Below are 11,429 nucleotides of genomic sequence, written 5' to 3' on the forward strand. Positions count from 1 at the left end.
TCTAGTTAACTAGTGAGCAGTTCCGCCTTCACAAGTTTACATGTAAGTGTCACACTGAAGCCACTACTAGTTTACTAGCTGAGGTTCCTCTGGCCAGCATGTTAACTTGTGTGCCGCATGCAAATGTTTGGGGTGGGATTTTGCAAAATTCCGCACTGTGATTGGTTGTCATATTTTATTTTAACATAGTGAGCCAATAGAAAGCCTCAATTTGAGAAATTCTCTGCCTCCTAATTAGAATTCTGTGCAACTAGCTAGCTAGTGTGAATGTAGGCTTGAACTAGTTTACTAGTATACATTTATGTCCTCACTAGTTAACTAGTTTGGACAATGGATGCATCAACTAGGTAACTAGTGAGCCTGCTACAATCAACTAGCTAGCTAGTGAGTCATTAATGGTTCACTAGTTAACTAGTGGCACTGCCCTACTCCAACTACTTAACTAGTTAGGAGTTTTGCCTTCACTAGTGAACATGTGGACACTTTGAACTGTCACTAGTTAACTAGTGAGACACAAAAACCTTCAACTAGCTGACTGGTATGCATTTTAGCCCTTACTAGTTAACTAGTGATTCATTTTTGTGTCACCTAGTTAACTAGGAAGCCAAAATGTGTTCACTAGTCAACTAGTGGGCATTTCTTCTGTCACTAGTTAACTGGTGTGCACATTTTGGCCATCACTAGTTAACTAGTGAGACACAAAAACCTTCAACTAGCTGACTGGTATGCATTTTGGCCTTTACTAGTTAACTAGTGAGCCATTTTGTGTCACCTAGTTAACTAGTGAAGCCAAAATGTGTTCACTAGTTAACTAGTGAACATTTCCGTCTCCCACTAGTTAACTGGTGGGCTCATTTTGACCCTGACTAGTTAACTAGTGAGACACAAATACCTTCAACTAGCTGACTGGTATGCATTTTGGCCTTTACTAGTTAACTAATGAGCCATTTTTGTGTCAACTAGTTAACTAGTGAAGGTCAAAATGTGTTCACTAGTTAACTAGCGTGTACAGTTTGACCCTCACTAGTTAACTAGTTGACCTGTTGACAAGATATCAGAATTAATGCTCAAGCGGCTGGCCAAATTGGGCAAAGTTAACAAGTGGGATTTTTACATTCAGTAGTCAGCTAGTACGAGTTTTTGTACCTTACTAGTTGACTAGTAAAAACTAAATGTGTTTTAACTAGTTAACTAGTGGACATTGATCTGTCCACTAGTTAACTAGTGAACACACTGAGCAATACTAGTTAACTAGTAAGATATGAAACATTTTAACTAGTTAACTAGAGAGAATTTAGGCCTTACTAGTTAACTAGTTGACATTTAGGCTGTCACTATTTAACTAGTTGACACAAACATGGCTAACTAGTTAACTAGTGGACAGAAATGGCTTACATGTTCATGACAATTCTGGCTGATATCCTGATATCAGAATAAATGCTCATTTGGCTTGCCATACATGTCAGCAGCTCCTCTGACTGATCACTCAGTTGAAATTTGCGCCTCCTGGCGGTGGACTCAGAAATAAAGGCTACTGGAAATTCAATTCTGCATTACTAATTTCTCAGAAATACTGCGATGGTATTAAATCGCTAATCACTGAAGTGATGGCTGATAACACTATAGGGTTTTATGTGTCAAAGTGGGAGTTTCTAAAATTCAAATTTCGAGAATTCTCCATCCATTTTGGGAAATCATTTCACAAAAACAATAAACTAGCAGAACTTAATCTAATTAAATAAATTAATACGTATTGTAATAAGGCATCACCAAATGAAAGTGACAAACAAAAATTATGAACTCTACAAGGTAAGCTTGATGAAATGTATCTAAAAAAAAGCAGAGCCTACATAACATCCAGAGCTAAATGGATTGAAGATAGTGAAAAAAGCACAGCTTATTTTTGTCAATTAGAAAGAAGAAGGCAAGAAAGAAATTCAATTAAAACATTATTAATTCAAAATCAAATATGTACAGATCCAACTTTAATTACAAAAGAATTGACCTCTTTCTACAGCAAATTATACTCAGCTGCCTTCTCTGAGACAGAGTCAAACTTTTTCTTTGATCACATTAAGAACTTTATCCCAAGTATAGATGAGGATTTTGCAGAGTTATGCGATGCTGATATTACTATGCTTGAACTAGACAACGCAGTAAAAAACTTAGCCTTAAATAAATCCCCCGGTTGTGATGGCCTAACATCTAATTTCTATCGACACTTTTGGGATCTGTTAAAAAATCCATTTATTCTTATGTTAAATGAAGCAACTAATACTTTATATTTTCCTCCCACTATGAAACAAGGCTTAATTACTTTGATACCAAAACCCGGTAAACTCTAAAATTATAGATAATCTTAGGTGTGTTCTTGCTGTTTCGTTCTAATTCCATATTGTTGTTTTGTTTACCTGTTTTGTAGCTACAGTTTCGCCGACGGCTGCCGGCTTCTTCAGGCTGACGCTGATGGTGGCGCATCCCTTCCTTCTCCGTTTATCTGCGGGCAGCAGAGGACGTTGTCGCCCTCTACTGCCCGCTGTCCCCTCTCCGACGATGCAGTCCCATGCGTGGTCCAGCGTGTAAACTCCGTCGTCCCTATTCATGGTCCCACATCCACGTCTCCTTATCTCGATTGCTTCCTTGATCCATCTTTTGTATTTTTGTTGTTCAGTGGTTATGATCCGTGTGTTGTCCCAGTCCATTATATGGTTTTCTCTTAAGCAGTAATCTGTTACGGCTGACTTTTTTATTGTACTTTCTGCTTCTTCTTTTGCTGCTCTTGTGTGTTTATGATTTGCCTCTTTCTCGCACTCCTTTCTATCTTCTATTGTTCGTGTGTTGAGTTGGCGTCCGGTTTCTCCTATGTATGTTTTATTGCAGAGTTTGCATGGGATTTCGTAAATGACTCCACATTTTTGTCCAGCTGATATGTTGTCTTTTGGGTGTACTAGTCTGTTTCTAACTGTTGTGTATGGTTTTGTTGGTGTGTTTATGTTGTGTTTTTTCATTGTTGCTCTTATATTTTCCGTTATGCCTCTGATGTATGGTAGGGTTATCACTGGTCTTGGTTCTTGTCTTTCTGGGTTTCTGGTTCTTTTTTTTGGGTTGTTCTTTGCTTTCTGTTTTTGTTTGTCGTTTTCCTTTGTTTATTGCCCATGTCGGGTATCCTCAGGTCTTTAAAGCGTGTTGTATGTGTTTGTTTGTCCTCTTGTTCTCTGTCTTTTTCTTCTGTTACTATGTTTGCTCGGTGATATAATGTTCTGATTACTGACATTTTGTGTAGGGTGGGGTGTTCTGATGTCCATAATAGATATTGGTCTGTGTGTGTTGGTTTCCTGTATGTGTTTATGTTTAGGGTCCCGTCGGTCTGTCTGGTGATTTTCATATCCATAAAAGCTATGCTGCCTTCTGTTTCTAACTCATAAGTGAATTTTATGTTGCCCGTGTCTTGCAGCCGTCGGCGAAACGTAGCGTCAACAGGTAACAAAACCGTTTCTGTGTTTTAAAAAAGAATGACAATATGGAATTATAGATAACCTTAGACCCATAACATTACTGAATACTGATTATAAAATTGTAACCTTAGCCTATGCCAATAGATTAAAAAGCAAATTAAACTCAATTATAAGTGACTCCCAAACTGGCTTTATGAAAGTTAGATCTATTCACAATAACATTCATTTGGTGATGGATCTCCTAGACTATAGTCACTTAATCGATGATGACGGTTTTATTTTATTTCTTGACTTTTATAAAGCCTTTGATTCTATTGAACACCCCTTTATCTTTCAATGTTTAAAGCAGTTGGGCTTTAGAAACAAATTCTGTGCTACCACTGAATCTCTGTATGATAATGCAAATAGCTTTATTTCATTACCAAATGGAACGTCACCACGATTTGATATTAAAAGAGGGGTTAAACAAGGGTGTCCTATCTCTCCCTTTCTCTTTATAATTGCTACAGAAATGCTTTCTATCTTTATTAAAAATTCAGATATTGCTCCCTTGAATGCTATGGGATTACCTGTAATCATTAGCCAACTTGCAGATGACACAACTATTTTTATGAAACATCTTACAGAGACTCCTAAGATAATAGAAGTTCTTAAGGTGTTGTCCCAGGCCTCCGGACTTTGTCTTAATTTAAAAAAATGCGAGTTAATGCCAATTCATCAAAGTGATTTAACAGAAGCATATAACATTCCTATTAGGTCAACGGTAAAATACTTAGGAATGCATATATCCAAAGACCTAACTGACAGGGAAAACTTGACTTTATGGAAAACAATAGCAGAGTGTCAAACTAAACTAAACTCCTGGTTGCTGAGAGACATCAGTTTACTTGGGTGTGTCTTTCTCACTAAAATGGAGAGCATATCTAGATGTATCTACCCTGTATATTCACTGACCATTCCTAACAGAGCCATTAAAAAGATCAACCAAATCAACTTTGATTACATATGGAGAGAAAAAAGCACTGTATTAAGAGAGCAGAAATGGCCAAAGAATATAAAGATGGTGGACTACAAGCTATTGACTTTGAGCTCATGGATGGAACACTGAAAATTAACTGGTTAAAATCCTTCTTTAACAATAAAAGCTTCTGGTATCATATCCCCAGGGAAATCTTCAAAAGGTTGGGAGGCATTGACCTTTTGTTAAAATGTGATTTCAATATTAAAAAACTTCCGATCAAATTATCCCGGTTCCATCAACAAGTCCTTTTATATTGGAAACTTTTATACAATCATAATTTCACTCCACACAACACGCCGATTTGGAACAATAGCTATATTACAATTAAAAATAAGTCATTATATAAGAAGGACTGGATGGACAAAGGCATTTGGTCCCTAATTCATTTAACTGATAAAGATGGGCGTGTGATGACCCATGAAAATTTCTGTCATAAATATAATATCACAATTGATCATAATTCATTCGCTTCCATAATAAGAGCCATCCCTATTCCTACATTAAATCTAATTCAAGAAATTGTTTCGAACTCTCATTTAGTCTCCCCTACTCTTCCTCATCTAGTAGCTGGGAACTTCGACTTCAAGAGTGTTAAAACTCCTAATAAAACAATTAGAAAAATGCTTGATGATATTTCACACCCTTCACTGCCTTTCAGAAATTCCATTAAACAAATTTTCTCCATAGATATTATGTACTCATTACGTTCTAAATACCTCAAATTTCCTATAACTCCAAAAGCCAAAGAAATCCATTATAGAGTTTTAAATGACGTATACCCATCTGGGGAATTCTTACGACAGAGATGTGGTTTTGAAACAAATAAGTGTGTATTTTGTGATGATATAGAAACCTCTGTTCGTTTATTTTTTCAATGCATTTACTCTGAAGCTCTCTGGAATGATATCCATGACTGGCTATACACAAAGATACGTATTGAACCTTTTTCTGAGAACGATGTCATTTACGGTGCCATATTAGATAACACTGAATGGGACTTTCTGGTAAATAACATAATCATTGTAGCAAAATTTTACATTCACAAATGTAGATATGGAAATGTGAAGCCTAGATTCTATGCATTTCATAACGAGTGTCTCTTTCTCCAAAGCCCTTAAATTTATGAAAAGTAAACATGCAATGAAACTCCTTAATCTTTTTGAAAAGTATGATTTGAAAACAAAGCCCTAGCTCTTTGTCTCTTTTTTATTTATTTAATTTTTTTGTTTGTTTGTTTGTTTGTTTGTTTCCTTCACAAATATTCCTGCTTTCTAAGCAAAGTCTCTTTTGTTATTTTTTTTGCACCTGATCCCAGGTAATGTAAAACAAAAGAATTTATGCCATGTTGTTTGTAAATGAAAAAGTTCAATAAAAAAAAAAAAGCTCTCCCCATTTTCTCTGCCTGTTGAAAATCCACAGCCGGCGCGCAAAGCATGCTGGGATAGCCTTCTTCTGTAAGGATACAACAGACCCGTCCTCGAAATGTGGGTGGAGCGAAGTCGCGTTTGAGGACGTGAGAATGAGTATTCTTGGAATTTGAACAGTACTCGTCGCTGCGCTGTGACGTCACCGCACTCTTACAAGCATCCTTCCCGTGGATTCGGACACACCCGATGGTAGTGGTTCCTTGTTGTTGTTGCGCGCGTGCACGCTGACGCTGACTCCAGCGACGTAAATGAGCTACAGGAGTGTTTCCATATAAATGACCCACAGGTTCGAAATGAAATTATTATTTGCGGCTAACTTTTATTTTTTATTTTTTTGTCAAAGGCAAGAAGGACCAAAGCGTAATCGACCGAGCCCATTATTAATCAGGTCACACATAAGGCAACAAAACCCTTCTGATTCTGATTCTGATGACCACAGGTGAGGGTTGAGATGTAGATTGGCCGGTAATGCGAGAGCTTTGCGCTCATGGCTCAGTTCCCTCATCATCACGACAGACCGGTTCAGTGTCCGCATCACTGCAGACGCTGCCCCAATCCGCCTGTCGATCTCCCGCTTCCTTCTTCCCTCCCTCATGAAAAAGACCCCGACATATTTAAACACCTCCATTTTAGGCAACGTTTGAGCTTTTATTTTGAAATCTTTCTAAATGAAATGTTAAAAGACATTAATGACACTTTCGTTGATGTTTTGACCCAAAACAACAAATTCAGACATCAGATCATGTTTATTGGTACATTTATTCAAATTTGTTCACATCACTTTTACAACTTGTGGCCAAATAATCAGAGATGAAACAGATTATTACACATTTCATTGTCATTATAGGTTTTTTGCTGTGATGCAGCTGCTGCAGAAGATTAGCACTTTAGCGAGTTGTTAAAAGGCCGATAAAGAGCACGTAGACAATCAGGTGAAGGTAATCGTTGTCGTCGGTTTTAACCTGCCAGAGAACAAGTATAAATAACGTCTAGTAGGATTGTTTTTACAATTTTAAAATCTTCAGAAAGGATTGAAGTTTCTATAAGCTATTGTTCCTATGAATGTGTTTATTACCTTGATCAGGTACAAAGGTTCCTGTTGTTGTACCCTGTATTCAGCAGCCTGGAATACTTCATAAGTCGTCTTTGTCTTTTCCTTCACCTGTGTGTGAATGTTTTTATTATTATTATTATTATTATTATAATAAATAAGAAAGAAAATAAATTGAGAATAAAAAAAAGCAAAAAGCGTGAGAATGAGACTAATAAAAAGTTGATCCAATTCAGATTTGTTAGTCATTCTAAAAAAAACTGGGATCAAGGTCATTTTGACTGCAAAGAACTCAAAAAGTAAAACTTTGTGATAATCTTGTACTGTTTTACTTCACCAATCGCAAAGTTTCTTAGGATAATTCTTTTTTTCTCACTAAATTCACCCTTTTAAACTTTTTACAGGAACATGAAACCACTGAGAGAGAACTGACGTCAAATAAAACAAAAGCGCATGATTGAAGGTGTCCAGAATCTCACCTCATCGCAAATGTGCCGAGTTTCCTTGTTGGCAGGAAATGTCTCTGAAAACGGTTCAAAGTGGAACATCCTCATTATTTCTGCTGCTTTTCTCAGAGACAGAGCCTTGCTTCTGCTGTTGGTCTCAAATGTTTAACATCAGTTGGTTTCTGGTCATATTTGTGGATGATGGGTGGAGCTTTAGGTCATGTTATTCTGCATTAATACAACTAATGCCTTCAAGAACGAATTGATAAGACAGACATGGGAGGAAGTGTACCAGCAAACTGATGTTGACAGGGCTTATGAGACCTTTGTAAGAATATTTATTTCATTGTATGATAAGAATTGTCCCTTAACAAAATGTAGCAGCTCAAACAAAAGGGATAATCAACCGTGGATGACGAAGGGGATAAAGTGTGCCTGCAAAAAGAAAAATAATTTGTACAGGTTGCTTATAAATAAAAAAACTACAGAAGCTGAACATAAATATAAAATATATAAGAATAAGCTTACCAATATAATAAGAAAATGTAAAAAGGAGTATTATTATAAAAGTTTGAATAATGCTAAACGTGATATTAGAGAAGTGTGGAAAATATTAAATAATGTAGTTCGACCAAATTTAGGTCATGATAAATTTCCGAAATATTTTGTTGAAAACAGTATTGTAAAACATGATTATGGTGATGTGGCTGATAGCTTTAATAAATTCTTTGTAAATATAGGGCCGTCATTGGCAGAAAACATATCTAGCTCTTCAACATCACATACACCATTCTTAAAACAAATCAAACCTAATCCTCATTCCATGTTTCTTTCAGCTGTAGAGGAACAAGAAATAATACAAATTGTAAAAACATGTAAATGTAAAACATCAACTGACAATCATGGCATTGACATGATGACGGTAAAAAGGTGATAGAAGGAATTTCAAAACCACTTGCATATATTTGCAATTTGTCTTTTCAATCAGGTGTATTCCCAAAATTAATGAAAGTTGCAAAAGTTACACCAATATATAAAACTGGGGATAAGCATCAATTTACGAACTATAGGCCAATTTCATTGCTTCCACAATTTTCCAAGATTCTTGAAAAATTGTTTAATAATCGACTCGAAAGATTTTTGGATAAATACAAGATAATTTCAGACTGTCAGTATGGATTTAGACCGAATAGTTCAACATCACTAGCTCTGGTGCATTCTGTGGAAGAAATTGCAACGTCAATTGATCAGAAGAAATATGTTGTAGGGATATTTATTGATTTAAAAAAGGCTTTTGATACAGTTAATCATAAAATGTTACTTGAAAAGGTAGAGCGGTATGGGATTAGGGATGTAGTGTTGAGCTGGTTGACAAGCTATCTACAACAGAGGAGACAGTTTGTGAAATTTGGAGAATGTTCATCTACATGGTTGGACATTGTTTGTGGAGTACCACAGGGGTCTGTGTTGGGTCCAAAATTATTTTTATTATATATTAATGATTTGAGTAATGTAACAAATACACTGACATTTGTTTTGTTTGCCGATGATACGACTATTTTCTGTGCAGGAGATAATATTAGCGAGTTAGAAAGGATGGTCCAAATTGAAATGTGCGTCATTAAAGAGTGGTTTATTGAAAATAAGCTTACATTAAATATAGCAAAAACAAAATGTATGTTGTTTGGTATGGCTAATGAAACTGAGGTTAAGCTGCAAATAGATGGATGTGAAATTGAGCAAGTAACAGAACATAAGTTCCTTGGAATAGTAATTGATAATAAATTAAGTTGGAAACCACAAATTAAACATGTATATAATAAGGTTGCGAGAAGCATCTACATTATGAATAAAGCTCGGCAGTACTTGGATTATAAATCACTCCATGTCCTTTATTATTCATTGATTTATCCCTATCTTATTTACTGTGTAGAGGTATGGGGTAACACTTATAAAACATCTATTGTACCCTTGTCTATCATACAGAAAAGAGCCCTGAGAGTCGTTCACAATGTTAGATTTAGAGAACACACTAATCCGTTATTTATATATTCTAAAATACTAAAATTTAAAGATTTAATTCAGCTATATACAGCGACATTCATGTTTAAAGTGCATAGGAAATTATTACCAAACAAATTATTAATGCTATTTATAAAACCAGATAACCTATATAATTTCAGATACAAACTTAACTTTAGGCATACATATTTTAGAACAACAATTAAGTCATTTTGTATTTCTGTTACGGGTGTAAGAGTTTGGAATAAGCTAAGTGAGGATCTAAAGCAAAGTCCCTCATTGCATAAGTTTAAAGAAAAGTATAAAAAATTATACTAATCAATTACATGGAGGAGGAGGAAAAGTTGTAAGGGTGTTGCATTTGATTGTAATTGTCTATTGTTGGTGAACTGGGAGCTGTGAACATGGCGGGGGGGGGGGGGGGGGGTTTGAAACATGAGAAAATGTAAATTTTGTTTGTGTGATTGAGGATAAAACATGTTATAGGAAAATGGCAATGACACTCAGTGTAGGGAAAATATATATATATTTTTGTTTTATCTTTCTTGAAATTTGATTTGGGGGGGATTATATAAGCTACCAGAGCTTCGTTCCCTTCCCATTGAACATGTTCTACATATATGTGTGTGTGTGTATATATATATATAGATATATATGTGTGTGTGTGTGTGTGTGTGTGTGTGTGTGTGTGTGTGTGTGTGTGTGTGTGTGTGTGTGTGTGTGTGTGTGTGTATGCATATACATATGTGTGGGTTTCTTTTTGGATACTTTTTGAATGCTTTGGGTTGTCTATTGATTTGCATGCATGTTCAATAAAGAAAGAAAGAGTAAAGGAATTTTTTTCAGATTTTGTCTGATATAATGGAACATCAAATCTAGGGACCGACCAAAATCAGGAAAACCTGATTTTAGTCCATAAATCCTTAAAATCCAGTCAGCATACCCATTTATTAACAACTTACTTCTACTGGCTCATTTTGTGGACGAACTGAGGATGTCTCCACATGCTGCCCTCTGACATTTGAAAAAGCTTGGACCACCTGCTTTTATTGATGGAACCATAATTTCTGCACTCCGGCAGTCTGATCTCCGACACTTAACAGGTCATTAATGCAGGAAAACCATCTGATGTGTCTGAATTAACAATATTATATAAAAACAAGTGAGCCAACATTGCTCCATCATGATGTTTTTGTCCAGGATTCCAACCAGTAAGATGTCATCAGTTAAGTATTTCCACCAGAACAACTTGCTGCCTAACCTGGAGTCTCTCTGGAACTTTAAAAGGGAATTTGATGAGAAAGAACAAAGTTCAAGCAGCACCAAGCAGGAATTTTACTTCTCTGAGAGACGATGCAGCAGCCATCAGGATGTCTGCGGAAGATGGAGCATCTCGAGAACTGTTGGGCAGGAAACTCGTCTTTGTCAGCAGGAAAAGTTTGAGGTGGTTTTTATTCCTCCTAATTTCTACATTTCTTTTACTTTAACCCTCCCACTGTCCTAATGGGTGTGACCCTGCGAGGAAAGTTGACCACTGAGCAGTGTTGATGGTTTATCCCTTGGGTCCACCTGGCAGGGGTGAGGAGTCAGCTCCACCTCACCCCTGCCAGGTGGACCACAAGGGATAAACCATCAACACTTCTCAGTGGTCAACTTTCCTCGTGGGGTCACCCATAAAGACAGTGGGAAGGTTAAATTAACTGTAACACACACACACACACACACACACACACACACACACACACACACACACACACACACACACACACACACACACACACACACACACACACACACACACACACACACACAAAATAAATTAAATTGGTACCTTGAATAATTTTGGAATGCAATTTTAAAGTTCACGATTTTACTCATTCGTTTGTCTAAATTATTTATTTATTTATTGAAAAAATATTATTTAACATTACAAAACATTTCAAGTAATTGTTTTAAGATTATTTTTCCGAACAATGTAAAACTAAATTTCTCAAAATTATTAAAGCT

General features: G+C 36.2%; 1 protein-coding gene across 1 annotated transcript; it reads right to left on the bottom strand.

The window, feature by feature from the left end:
* Positions 1-6,528: 6,528 nt before the first annotated feature.
* LOC129167106 (cystatin-A) lies at positions 6,529-8,267 on the bottom strand. Its single transcript, XM_054751198.2, has 3 exons — positions 7,434-8,267; positions 6,979-7,065; positions 6,529-6,865 (listed from the first exon to the last, which is right to left on the bottom strand). The coding sequence occupies exons 1-3, from the start codon at positions 7,506-7,508 to the stop codon at positions 6,791-6,793; spliced, it is 237 nt and encodes a 78-aa protein (XP_054607173.2). The 5' UTR covers positions 7,509-8,267; the 3' UTR covers positions 6,529-6,790.
* Between the last annotated feature and the right edge of the window lie 3,162 nt (positions 8,268-11,429).

This window comes from Nothobranchius furzeri, chromosome 7 (assembly GCF_043380555.1).
Source record: "Nothobranchius furzeri strain GRZ-AD chromosome 7, NfurGRZ-RIMD1, whole genome shotgun sequence".
NCBI lineage: Eukaryota > Metazoa > Chordata > Actinopteri > Cyprinodontiformes > Nothobranchiidae > Nothobranchius > Nothobranchius furzeri.